The sequence below is a fragment of the Mytilus edulis genome, chromosome 5 (genome assembly GCF_963676685.1).
Source record: "Mytilus edulis chromosome 5, xbMytEdul2.2, whole genome shotgun sequence".
Classification (NCBI taxonomy): domain Eukaryota; kingdom Metazoa; phylum Mollusca; class Bivalvia; order Mytilida; family Mytilidae; genus Mytilus; species Mytilus edulis.
Window position 1 is genome coordinate 29,140,502 of NC_092348.1, and position 14,790 is coordinate 29,155,291.

At 32.4% G+C, this 14,790-nt stretch overlaps 1 protein-coding gene across 2 annotated transcripts in view; it reads left to right on the top strand.

Annotated features, from left to right (window-relative positions):
* Positions 1-14,790, top strand: part of LOC139523373 (RING finger and SPRY domain-containing protein 1-like) — a 51,011-nt gene that overhangs the window by 9,687 nt on the left and 26,534 nt on the right. For both annotated transcript variants that reach the window (XM_071317314.1, XM_071317315.1), the window contains exons 8-10: positions 5,689-5,793; positions 6,191-6,334; positions 8,679-8,790. In XM_071317314.1, the coding sequence (XP_071173415.1) occupies positions 5,689-5,793; positions 6,191-6,334; positions 8,679-8,790 (361 nt within the window). The remainder of the gene's footprint in view (positions 1-5,688; positions 5,794-6,190; positions 6,335-8,678; positions 8,791-14,790) is intronic.

Here is a 14,790-nt window from a genome sequence, read left to right on the forward strand (position 1 = left end):
GATTCTGTACATCATGGTGTCAAGACAATCTATGTAAGTTTTATTTGATCAGATTCTGTACATCATGGTGTCAAGACAATCTATGTAAGTTTTATTTGATGCATTACACCTGTATATAAATCTGAAGTCTATTATCTTGAAGAATTCAAAAATCAGTGCTGATTTATTATTAATCCAAGAATTATGCCCCTTGAAAATATTGATTTTTATGGAAAATTGCAATATCATCGCTCTCATGTGTTAAATATTGACCAGAGTTTTATGAAACTTATATCAGGTTTATATTAGCAATGTCTTTGCCACTTTCTAAAATAAGATCTTATCAAATAGTTTTGACAACTTATGCGTCTTGGAAATGTAAATTCTAATGGAAATCACATTGTATTTGCTATGAAGCCTTCGTTTCTCTTAAGATATTAATAAAAAGATTAATTAAAGAACAAAATAAGTGCTCCTTTTAGTTATTGCCCTTGTACCTTGAATGGATAAAATATGCAGAGGACATTGGAACTTGAGTTTCATTTGTTGTCATAAATCATGTTGACAAGCTGTAATAATTCCATTCTTTTATTTTTCAGTTATTCCTGAGGTTTGTATGTTTTAATATACATGTATATATATATATTATTTATGAGAAAAAAAAATGGTAAATCAAAGTCAGTACTAAGTATTTATCAAAATGACAGATATGTGTCTTCATGCTGCCAGTTAGACAAAGCTATTTTTAGCTCACATGGCCCACTGGGCCAAGTGAGCTTTTCTCATCACTTGGCGTCCTTCATCGTCGTCGTCCGTCATCGTCTGTTAACTTTTACAAAAATCTTCTCCTCTGAAACCACTAGGCCAAATTTATCCAAACTTGGCCACAATCATCATTGGGGTATCTAGCTTTAAAAATGTGTTTGATGACCCGGCCATCCAACCAAGATGCCCACCATGGCTAAAAATAGAACATAGGGGTAAAATGTAGATTTTGGCTTATATCTCTGAAACCAAAACATTTAGAGCAAATCTGACGGGGTAAAATTGTTCATCAGGTGAAAACCTATCTGCTCTGAAATTTTTAGACGAATTTGATAACCGGTTGTTGTGTTGCTGCCCCTGAAATGGTTATTTTAACTAAATTTTGCAGTTTTTGGTTATTATCTTGAATATTATTATAGATAGATCAACTGTAAAAAGCAATAATGTTCAAATAAGTTAGATTTACAAATACAAATGGTCAATTGACCCCTTAAGGAGTTATTGTCCTTTATATAATAAAAATTACCAATAATTTACATATAAAAAATTTTACCAATTTTTTGTAAATTTCTGTAATTTTTACAAAAGTCATCTCCTGAAACAACTGAGACAAATTTAAATAAACTTGGTCACAAATAAGCATAAGGGTATTTAGTTTTTGTTGAGCCTGCAACTTTAGTAGCAGAAAGCTCGACATAGGGATAGTGATCCGGCGGCGGCGGCAGTGTTAGCTCACTTCTTAAAAGCTTTATATTTTAGAAGGTGTAAAACCTGGATGCTTCATACTTTGTATATAGATGCCTCATGTTACGAAGTTTCCGTCAGTCACATGTCCAATGACCTTGACCTCATTTTCATGGTTCAGTGACTACTTAAAAAAAAAAGTTAAGATTTTTTGTAATGTTAAATTCTCTCTTATTATAAGTGATAGGATAACTATATTTGGTATGTGCGTACCTTGCAAGGTCCTCATGCCCATCAGACAGTTTTCACTTGACCTCGACCTCATTTCATGGATCAGTGAACAAGGTTAAGTTTTGGTGGTCAAGTCCATAACTCAGATTCTATAAGCAATAGGTCTTGTATATTCGGTGTATGGAAGGACTGTAAGGTGTACATGTCCAACTGGCAGGTGTCATCTGACCTTGACCTCATTTTCATGGTTCAGTGGTTATAGTTAAATTTTTGTGTTTTGGTCTGTTTTTCTCATACTTTATGCAATAAGTCTACTATATTTGTTGTATGGAATGATTGTAAGGTGTACATGTCTAGCGGGCAGATGTCATGTGACCTTTTTCATGGTTCAGTAGTCAAAGTTAAGTTTTTGAGTTTTGGTCTTTTTATCTAATACTATATGCCATAGGTCAACTATATTTGGTGTATGGAAATATTTTATGATCTTTATGTCAGTCGGGCAGGTTTTATGTGACCGTGACCTCATTTTCACGGTTCATTGCACAGTGTTAAGTTTTTGTGTTTTGGTCTATTTTTCTTAAACTATAAGTAATAGGTCAACTATATATGTTGTATAGAAGCATTGTTAGCTGTACATATTTGCCTGGCATGGTTTATCTGACCTTGACCTCATTTTCAAGGTTTGTTGGTCTTTGTTTAGTTATCTTGGTTAATGTTAAGTTTATGTGACAGTTGTAATAAAGCTTTATACTTAGGACTATCAACATATAATATCAATGATAAGTATAGAAGGCGAGACATTTCAGCGTGTGCACTCTTGTCTTGACTTCAAGTGGTATCAGATTGAATGGTTGCTCTGGATTCCCCACTCCATTGATTAATTTGAAACTCATGGGATCCTTTCTATGTCTGTCTGCTATTGAGGGTTATTGTCGTTGCATATTTTTAAATCATACGCATCATTTAAATTAAATAAATGTAGTCCACGTCGTAAAGGTGTAACTACAACACCTCTTCAGCCGAAATAGAGTCTTCCATATTATTGTTTCGAGTTGTCTCCCTTCCGTAAGTAACGCGTCAAAATGAAAATACAATACGACTCGTCTAAAAAAATTAACTCGTTAGATGTTAATAAACGTCGTATTATATAAAAAACAATCGCTTTTTAAACAGAGGAGTGTGTACGGAAAGGAGTCATGCCCACTGACCCAAAGGAAATTAAATATTTAAAGAGTTAGAAATGGGGTTCCTCCTAGAATTAACGGTGATAAGATACGAAGTGAAATACCTTCTCTCACTCTCAGTGACTGCTGTGGAAAGTAAACTTGGAATTGATAGTACAAAAATAAAACACAATAAGTACATTGCTTATACACTTGTATCCAGCTTGGCTATTTTTAAAGTTGAGAACTATTCAGATTACGAATTCAAATTACATTTTACATGTGTAGTTGAATTAGTTTTGATAATAATAGAGGGGGGGGGGGTATGTTAACCTGTTTTGGCCTTTTTCAAGGTGTCATTAACTGTTATCCGAGATCAATTTAAACTGTTAACTGTTTTCAACACACTGTTATCAGCATTTTTGCATTTGTTGTTAACTGTTTTTGCCAAAATCGAGGTGTTGTTAACATGTAAATGGACCCCCTATTGCGCCCCCTCATAATACTATCCAGCTATACCAGGGCTGCCAAAAATGTGTGAGACTCATGCATGTTCATGCTTTTTTGCGGCATTTTCTTATGATTTTTTTTTTCTCTTTGATCTTTTCAATTTTGGCCAAATCTCACTGATTTGCTTTATGAAAAGTTGGCAGAACTGCTATACATGTGTCAATGAAAACAATGGCAATCGTATCCCTCAGAGCATTGTAGTGATAAGGTCTTTGCAATGGAACTAAACACATTTATTCTAAAAACAGTTGTTGGCATGACACGGGTTATGTTCTTCTCATATATGTTATGATGGTATGATACTAAACCCCTAACGGGAAGGATTGTGCCTGATGTTCATATGATGAAATCATAATCTTTCAGTCAGTTTAATTGAAGTCTGGAGCTGGCATGTCAGTTAACTGCTAGTAGTCTGTTGTTATTTATGTATTATTGTCATTTTGTTTATTTTCTTTGGTTACATCTTCTGACATCAGACTCGGATTTCTCTTGAACTGAATTTTAATGTGCGTATTGTTATGCGTTTACTTTACTACATTGGTTTGAGGTATAGGGGGAGGGTTGAGATCTCACAAACATGTTTAACCCCGCTGCATTTTTGCGCCTGTCCCAAGTCAGGAGCCTCTGGCCTTTGTTAGTCTTGTATTATTTTAATTTTAGTTTCTTGTGTACAATTTGGAAATTAGTATGGCGTTCATTATCACTGGACTAGTATATATTTGTTTAGGGGCCAGCTGAAGGACGCCTCCGGGTGCGGGAATTTTTCGCTACATTGAAGACCTGTTGGTGACCCTCTGCTGTTATTTTTTATTTGGTCGGGTTGTTGTCTCTTTGACACATTCCCCATTTCCATTCTCAATTTTATTTGATTGACTTTTTTTTCTGAAACTAGAGCAAAGGTATTACAGATGCATTATTTCATGCATCAATTGAAAATAAAAATATCATGTGAGTGGCACAGGCTCCTAGGAGCCCCTAGTTTTTATTGTGCTTCATTGTATTGAAGTCAATATTACCGGTATATACCTGCAATGGAATTATTTTGGAAATAGAAAATGAATTTCTTCATTCGAATTTTAGATATCCAGAGATCGGTTTTCTTTTATTATAGTCAGTAAGTACAACAAGCTGCCAATTTTGTCTATCTTATCAAGATATAAGTAACATAAATAACAATATGCTTGAATACCTACTGCCAATCAAAAAATCTACCTACCAAAAAAAAAGGAGTAAATTTATTAACTTATATTTTTTTACCTTTTAACTTCAAAAAGGTTTAAATTTGATGGAAATATATGTTATAATGTTCAGTTGTTTAAGTTTTAAAAAAAATTCAACAATTACATAATTAGTGATGTATTTGTGATGTCATAAACAAGGCAAATTTCGTTTAAACCTGATATTTCGCATAATCTTGCAAAGTTTATGACAGTTTTCTGGAAGAATTCAAAATTAATAGCGATGCCATCCCTTGCCCACAAATATTTTTGCTGACATATTCTTTGCATACCATATTCTTTGCTTAGCAATGAAAATATCAATGGATGAGCAGTTGCGCCACATCACGAAAAAAGGTAGAAAAGGTGACATATTTCACAGAAAGTAAATAAAAATTATTGTTTTCCCTATTTCAGTCTTATGTACGTATAACTTTAATACAGATATACAGCTTTGTTTATAATACATTGGCTCTTCTCCTTTATCTTAAATGTCTTCCAAGCACTTTGTTATAAATTTAACAGTTTATTACTAATGTTTACACACATAAAACTACATACAAGTTTTTTTTATTTGAAATCACTCAAAACGAAATGCCCAATAATGGTATCATTGGTAAGCTATGCTTTGTTATTCTAATGCTTTGCTATTCTTAATCAGCACCATGACTTACAATTAGGAGATAACTGTATTGTATTTTAAGCTCCGACGGCATCAATTGGGGATTTGATGGTCGCAAATTAAGTTTACTGGTGACGCGTTAGCGGAGACAGTAAACAAGTATTTGCGACCATCAAATCCCAAATTGAGGCCGTTGGAGCTTAATATACAATATTGTTATCTCCATTCTAATGAAACTGACAGAAAACAATGTTAAAACATGTATTTAAAATCTGTCATATGCCGTCTGCGCTTGCGCGTACGTCCAATAGCATCAATTGATGCCATTGTCAATTGATGCCATGTAAGAAAGTGACGTTATCCAATCAAAATGAACATTACAAACGTTGTTGCATTAGAATGTGTTTTAAATCACACTGTAACCAAATATATTCAAAGAACAATTGATTTTCAATATACTTATTGATATAGTTGCAAATAAGAAACAAGTTAAATACATTTTTTTTACAATTTTTAGGGTAGAAAATTTGCCTATGAGAAAGTGAATCTGAAAAATATTAATGCAATGCTTAACATCAATGATGTGAGTGAATACTTGAAAATATCTGCTGACGGTTTGAGGGTAAGTTATTTTGAGTTATTTCCCCTACTATAATTACTTCACAGGTATTTCCATTATCCAGTTTGAACCAATATTAACAGTATCTTACCAAATCCCTGTTATTTGATTTTAATGGGATATGGGTACAAGCTATTTGGTTTGAACCAGTTGCATCTACCAGATGCTAGGTCACAGGTTAAAAAGTGTCATCCATGCTTTACTTTTTAAACTATTAAAACAATTGTATGGTAAAGTCAATGATAAATTATCTCCCCTTTCATGCTTATATTAATAAAAAAATATTCATAGTACAAATGATTATCATGAGAAAAAGGTTTTATAGTAAAGAAAAATTTCAAGAATAATCTGTGTGTTTTTTGCACCAGTAATAGTATCTTAATTTCAACTTATATTATAGTCTAGAAGTGATGCCTCATCATTTGAGAGTGTCCGATGTACATTCCAAGTTGACTCTGGTGTGTGGTATTATGAGGTTTATATAACTACTGCTGGTGTGATGCAGATAGGATGGGCAACAAAAGACAGCAGTTTTCTTAATCATGTGAGTTAATACTGTGAAAAGAAGTGGGGTCATAGAAACAGCAAACATTATGATTTAAAGGTCACCATTTTTCTTGTAAAATTTTCATAACATATGATTTTTAAAGAAATTGACAAAGAAATAATTTTGCAATAGTTGAATTTTTATATTTTGTTTGTTTTCATTCTTAAAAAACTATAACTGATGAATTTGTTCCAAATTTATTTTTGTTTACTTATTGTAACAGTTATTTTGATAATTTGAAAAATGAAATTGTTGCTCATATGGTCCGAGACCACAATTATTTCGTAGTGCATTTCTTATAGAACATAAATAAAAATTAAAAAAATTCCACCTGCGCTTTCTCAATGAAATTTTTACAGTGTGTTGTACTACTTTTGGGACAAATTATATCAAACTTCATCAGCTCTAACTCAAAATATGGACAATTTTATGTTTAGGGCGTCTTGACATCATTTGACAGCTGCCGAAGTGCTAGTTTTTAACCTTTTTCAACTGGACCAAATCACTACTCTCCTTTAAAATTCTGGACCCAAATTTTTTTACAGTGTAATTTCACCCCCTACTTGCCATTTGAGGCATAAAACTTGGAGAAATAAATTTGGAAGGGGTATAAAAATTAATGGCAAGAAACCCACTGTCAACAATAGGGACTATATTTGTGAACAATGAAAATCAAGGGAGGACAATTGTGGTCTCGGACCATATTCCTTTCTTTACAATCTCACTAGGAGATAGATTCATTACTGTTACTTACACTTATTTCAAGATAACGCATTTGCAAGGTCAAGATTTAAGTAATTGTCTAACTCATGTATTTGAATTCAAATGAATAACAACAGTTTTATTTTACATTTGTGATATTATTAGAAAGAATACAATTATTTGTCAAGGCATCTTTACTATCTTTCAGTTTTATGCCCCCTCCGTTGCGGAGGGGGCATTAAGTTTTACCCTTGTCCATCTTTAGTTTGCCTCAACCAAATTTTATATTACTTATACACAATGCTTAGTACCAGGAAAGACAGATCCAGAATGAATTTTGGTGGTGTCATTTAATAGTTTTAGAGTTAGTCCCCATTGGTAATGAAAAAAATGCAAAATTTTTAGTTTCTGTTCTCTTACTTTCGTTTGCCTCAACCAAATGTTATGAAACCTATACACAATGGTTATAACCACAAACCACAGATCAAGTTTGAATTTTGATAGCCTCACTATAACGGTGTTAGATTTATGCCCCTTTATGAATGATAAATTTGCTGGAATCTAATATGTTCTAAAAATATGAATGATGTAATTGTTTAATGTAATTTTTAAAATTGGAGTTATCTTCCTTTGTCCATATTTGTAGTTCAATCAACTACAACTAATGCTTGATACAATGCAATATTCACTGAAAAAACAATCTGCAGCCTTCAGTGCTTACAAGCACTTTGATTATCTTTCATCAGTTATGTCCCTTTATAACTTTATATGATATGCAAGCGGGGGCATCATCAGTGTCCCATGGAAAATTGTAAATCATATCCTATAGTAATAAAATTTTAAAATGGACTCAAAGTGTCTTCCCATGATCAGCAATTAGCCTAAAGTTTATATACGCCATGCTCTGTTGACTCTTAATCTCTGTTAGTTTGTAAAAAGGTTATATGAAGAATCTTACACTTCTTTGTATCTTAGCTGAGTAAAAGACTCTTGAGCTTAAGGGCATACGATACAGTTACAGGGGAGGCAATGACGTTGCTAACGTAAAATGTTATTTTCATGACATCAAACTGTGACATATGGGGAGAAATATTTGAATTGCTTAGGTGAAAAAAAGCTTATATGCAAATTTTGGTAAATCATTCATCATGGGATCAAAACTGTATCTTATGCCCTTAAGACTTGCACATATTTATTGCTGGTACACAAAATAGTTTGCATCTCAAAGTTTAACAATAAAAAAATTGTTCAATTAAGGTAATGCAATGCCAGTCTAGATTGTCAAACATTATCTTGACTGAGAGCCAACTAGCTTTAATAAATGATGCAAGTGTCATGAAAGTTATCTTTCCTTTCAGTTTGATAAATTTGTCCCCAGTTCACAATCATGTAATCTTACCTTTTTATTATTTTTTTCTTTTGAAACAATTATTCCAAACAGCTTATTTTGTATTTCTATATATGGTATATTTATAGGGTGGACTGATTTCTCATTCTATGTATGATATAATTTTAAGAAGGACTGATTTCTATTTGTATGTATGGTATATTTACAGGGGGGCTGATTTGTATATATGTATTTATGGTATATATTTCAAGGAAGGACTGATTACTATTTGTATGTATGTTATATTTCTAGGAAGGACAAGGTATTGGAGATGACGAGTATTCCATGGCATATGATGGCTGTAGACAGTTGATTTGGTTTAAAGCTGAGAGCCGACCAATTCATCAGAAGTGTTGGAGTCCAGGTAAAATCTCAATAATAGCTTTTGTGAATTCATCTTTTAGCATTATCTTTTTACACCCTCACTCTGAAAGGGGATTTATACTGCATTCCTCTTGTCTGTCTGCTTGTTCATTATTTCATTCAACAAATATTTTCATTATCCTTACCTCCGAACATCTTCATATTTAATCAGCAGCTTGACAGACATGAATTTTGCACACTTTACAGATCTGTCACACATACTTCCTATTTTTCAATACACTAAATGTTTGAAAATGTTCAATTTTATTAAAGAAGCACTTTTTTTGCAAAACTAATGAACAGAATAACTTCATATTTGGCCACAAGCTTGACATTGATGTGTTGTACAGTGTTTATCAATTTGTTTTATCCAAAATTCAAGCAGTTTTTTAAGACCCAAAACGCTGTCTCATTAGTCAAGAAATTTTTGATTTGTTGTTCTAAATTCAGAAACTAATCTCTGAACTTACAGTATCCAAACGTCATGATTTTTGTCGAGCCTGCAACTTTTGTTGCAGAAAGCTCGACATAGGGATAGTGATCCGGCGGCGGCGGCGGCGGCGGTGTTAGCTAACTTCTTAAAAGCTTTATATTTTAGAAGGTGGAAGACCTGGATGCTTCATACTTTGTATATAGATGCCTCATGTTACGAAGTTTCCGTCAGTCATATGTCCAATGTCCTTGACCTCATTTTCATGGTTCAGTGACCACTTGAAAAAAAAGTTCAGATTTTTTGTAATGTTGAATTCTCTCTTATTATAAGTAATAGGATAACTATATTTGATATGTGCGTACCTTGAAAGGTCCTCATGTCTGTCAGACAGTTTTCACTTGACCTCGACCTCATTTCATGGATCAGTGAACAAGGTTAAGTTTTGGTGGTCAAGTCCATATCTCAGATACTACAAGCAATAGGGCTAGTATATTCGGTGTATGGAAGGACTGTAAGGTGTACATGTCCAACTGGCAGGTGTCATCTGACCTTGACCTCATTTTCATGGTTCAGTTGTTATAGTTAAATTTTTGTGTTTTGGTGTGTTTTTCTCATACTATATGCAATAGGTCTACTATATTTGATGTATGGAATGATTGTGAGGTGTACCTATCTAGCGGGCAGATGTCATGTGACCTTGACCTCATTTTCATGGTTCAGTGGTCAAAGTTAAGTTTTTGAGTTTTGGTCTTTTTATCTAATACTATATGCCATAGGTCATCTATATTTGGTGTATGGAAATACTTTATGATCTTTATGTCAGTCGCGCAAGTTTTATTTGACCGTGACCTCATTTTCACGGTTCATTGCACAGTGTTAAGTTTTTGTGTTTTGGTCTATTTTTCTTAAACTATAAGTAATAAGTCAACTATATATGTTGTATAGAAGCATTGTTAGCTGTACATGTCTGCCTGGCATGGTTCATCTGACCTTGACCTCATTTTCAAGGTTCATTGGTCTTTGTTTAGTTATCTTGGTTAATGTTAAGTTTATGTGACAGTTGTATTAAAGCTTAGCTTTATACTTAGGACTATCAACATAATATCAATGATTAGTATAGAAGGCGAGACATTTCAGCGTGTGCACTCTTGTTTTATAAGGTGTGATCATGAAATAATACTGATGGTAAAACATGGGTTTGATGTTTGGTATATGTTGTTGCAATAGACAACTTTCGAGTTCGATGCATTTCTGTCAAAAACTCTGGTTTTAGTGAACGTCATTTGTGCGTTTAGGGGCGTCGTCACTTCCATTCTAATGTTGAGTGAGTGGTTGGAAAAATATAATTCTATATTGTACGAATTATTGGGCAAATTGAATTCTCAAAATTGGCAATCAGCACTGCTGTCATTAAGGAATTGTCATTAAGTACCTACAGAACAACCATTATTTCTAGTTTATCCTGCACAATGACGATCACTAAGATGCTTGATGAATGTTAATAGTGTAGGGATACAGGCGACCCCTCTTTCTGGTAAATGACGTCACAAAGGCGTGCATAATTGATAAGTTTTTTCCGGTGACGGATGAACTGGAAAGTGGTCTATAGTACAATGAATCTTAGTTTAAGATCACTGTATAGTGCAGACCCTCTTTATCATACTTTTGTGAATTTGAAATTTATGCATTGTTGCAAGGTATTCTTTTTATCTTTTTAAAGAAGCATGTCCTTATTTGTTCCATTTAGCAGATGACATAACTTATGTTCACGAACTTTGAGAGGTCTGACCTCCTATGAACTTGAAGAAGTTAAATTGTTTCTTGTGGTATTTAATGAAGTAAGTGTAGAAATTCTTGGTAAGTCAAATCTACCAATGGAAACATTCTTCAGTTTTGGAGACAAAAATAAACTATGATTTAGTGTGTATGTACATATTTATTATTCATTGATAGCTTTGTAGGAAATTAATCATTTATATTTGAAATACCCCAAAAAGACAATTCTTATGCTGACATGGCTATATAGTAAGCTACTTAAAAGCATGATATGGAATTGCAGTGACTCCTTTTAGTCAAACAACTGATTACTCCTAGCCTGACACAGAATTCTTTCAATAAGACAATGATTTATGTAACATAATTATGCAAACTAACTATGTTTAAATAGATGCAAGAGGTTGAAAATTTGAAATCTGTATCAAGTATGGATAACAGATAAAGTGGGGCTAATGGATAGTTAAGAAAGTTAATGTAGTGAAAATAGTCCAGGCATAGTAGATATAAATATCATTATGAGTATGTTTTGCCCTTTTTTTCCCAAGTACATAGATATGCATGAATATTCAGGTGTGTTTGAGATATTTTAAACACAAATTAAAATGTTCTTAAAATACACAGCATTGTTTAATGAACTTCTTGTGCCTGTACTAATTCAGACTATCTGGGCTATGCATTGCTCCTCTGTCATTGTTTATGTGTCTATTTTTAGGAGTCAGATGTTTGTGGTATGTGCTGTCTGTTAACTCAGGTGTGGTGTCCAGTATTTTTTGTTATCCTTTTAGTAGATCATGTATTTAAAATTATTCAAAAGGAAATATTAAAAGAAAAAATAGAATTATTATTTTTTTTATATTCAACTTTATAAAGTCCATTTGGTAGTCTGTTCCTAAAAAGTGACATGAAAGAGTTGGGAATATTTATTTTTTTCAGACTTAAATTGAATTAATGACAAAAAATTTTATCTTGATAATTTAAATAATTACTATTAGATGTACTCAATATATATTTTATGGACACCTATAAAGCCAGAAAATATTGATTTAAGTTTTAATATAAAAATAAGAATAAGGAGGCTTTTAGATCTGAATTAATGGTTGAAATAATGTACACTTATTCACCTTCTGATGACCGGTCAATTCATATATGGATTAATGTATCCACCCACTGTAACATTCTGTTAAAACCCACAAATGGATTATCTTAGTTCATACCTGTTTAAAGTGCATCACAACTGATCTAAGGGCTTTGAATTTACAGGTGTATTTATCTATCAAAGCTAATTGTAATTACTCCGAAAGATTTAACAATTTAACAATTTGAAGCTGTTGAAGCGTAAATTTTACAGCTTACCATTAATCCAGTGTAAATCCACCAGTGTAACAAATAATGTTTGATAAAAAAACGTAATAAGATTAATTCTCAAGGATGTCTTTAGGGTTTCAATCTCTCGTTAGGGGATCATTTCTGCAGGAAAACTGTTAATTATATATCAATTGTATAAACTTCATTTAAAGGTAAATGATATGATTGTTGATATTAGGTCTTGTACAATTTACCTTGTGGTGCAGATTTACCGAATTAAAAAAAAAAAGAAATAAAATGCAACGACTCAAATATAACATGATTGGTGTTCCCAAGTATGTTAGAGTTAGTTTTTTTTTTTAATGTTTAAAGATTTAAAAGAAAATCTAGACTGAATTTCTATTTGTATATATCAGAAATTAGTTCATCTGTAATATTTTTTCCATTCACTTTGAATAAATAAACTCTCACAGTTATCAGGAAGCAAAACAACACATATCACTCTATTTTTATCATTTTGTTTATATCTTTCATGAACCATATATAAACAAAATTGCATGAACTAAATATATTTCTGCCCATCATGGGTTTGGAAACTAGAATGATGAGGGACTTTTTGACATGTGGTATAATTAGTCATTCTCATTATCTATCTTTTGTTACTCTTGTAAACATTGGAGAAAAAAAAATAATTTAAAAGCTGGTAACCAGTTAGGATTATCTGTTTAAATTTTTTTAGAACAATTTAGTCCAATGACTTCATACCAATTAAGACATTTAAAATTTTACAGTGATAATTAACGATTATAATGAATTTGGACCTTCCTCATTGAGTCATTGTCAGCTTTTGTTGTTTAGCATTCCAAAGATAGATTTATGGCCAAGTTCCTGAATGTTAAGTAAAACGTGTGGATGATCTTTGTTAGTTAATACACACATTTTGTGTTACCCCCTGTAATATATGATATAGATATTCATTTATATACTGTATATGAAGTGTGAATGGTGACTAAATTGAATTATGATATAAACACCATCATAAATGATTTGTCATAATTTATTTCTACAACAGTGCAAAAGATATTAATACTGTGTATTCATTATCATTGGTACCAATTTTTGAAAATTGAGGAATGTTCTTTGTTTCAAACTGTCTGGGATTTTTTCATTGTTGAAGGTTTTATGGTTGCCTACAATTGGTAACATCCATGGGATTTTTTCATTGTTGTAAGCTTTATGGTTGCCTACAATTGGTAACATCCATGGGATTTTTTCATTGTTGAAGGCTTTATGGTTGCCTACAATTGGTAACATCCATGGGATTTTTTCATTGTTGAAGGCTTTATGGTTGCCTACAATTGGTAACATCCATGGGATTTTTTCATTGGTGAAGGCTTTATGGTTGCCTACAATTGGTAACATCCACTTCAGTTTAACCTTAGAGGTTACTTTTCTCTAATTCTTCATCAATTTATCCCTTTCTGCACCCATTGTATAAAAAAAAATTTAACCAACGTGTGGTTCTTTTGATCTCAGTACTTCATTGGTTAAAATCCGATTATGACGTCGAATTTTCTTGCTTTCCTCTGAAATTTCTATTGTGACGGCATGAAAAAAGGCGACCATGCCTGATGACGTCACATAGAAAGAACACATCTTTTTGCAGATCATTGGAAAAGAAGGAATAAGTTTGCCTGCATAATGTTAGAAAATCATTAGAGAAACAGATTCTACCATCAAATCTCGTGTAATACGATATTTAACCACTCTCGACAGTTAAATTTTAAATATTTAAAACGCTCGGGCAAGCCTCGCGTTCTAAATTTGAAAATTTAACTGTCTCGAGTGGATTAATATTGTATTACACTCGATGTAGTGGTAGAATCTATATGTCTCATGTTTGCATTGTTTTGATTTTGCATACAAGTCTATAGAATTTTGTATCTGGTTGAAATCTTAAATTCCTGAAATCCATGAAAATTAGTAGCTTGAGTGAGATTAGCGACAAGTGAATATAATGTGTAATGCAAATCCTATTTTTACAGACATTTTTTTTCAGAACCGTTTAAATGCATTTTTATTTTTTTTTCTGTGTTGATTAAGATTTTTTTTAATGCAATACATTGATTGCTGTTATCACTGTAGGAAATGAAGTGGTGTTTTCATTTATGGTGACTTGAATAACCCCGGTATCACTCAGATTACAATTCTACCTTGACAGGTAAGTTTGTATTTAGCCTATAAAATACTTATTTAGCCTTGAGAATTGAAAGGTCAGTTTATCCCATTCATACAATAGAAGTTTACCTATAAGGGTCAGAATGGGGTTTACAGAATAGAGAATAAATGTAATAGCAACAAAAAATAGAGAATAGAGAAAATGAACAACAAAATAAAGAATAGAGAATAATGCGGTGCAAAAGTATAAAGAATAAATGTGCAAAATAAAAAGGAAACTTAGGTAACTGTAATGCAATACCGATAATA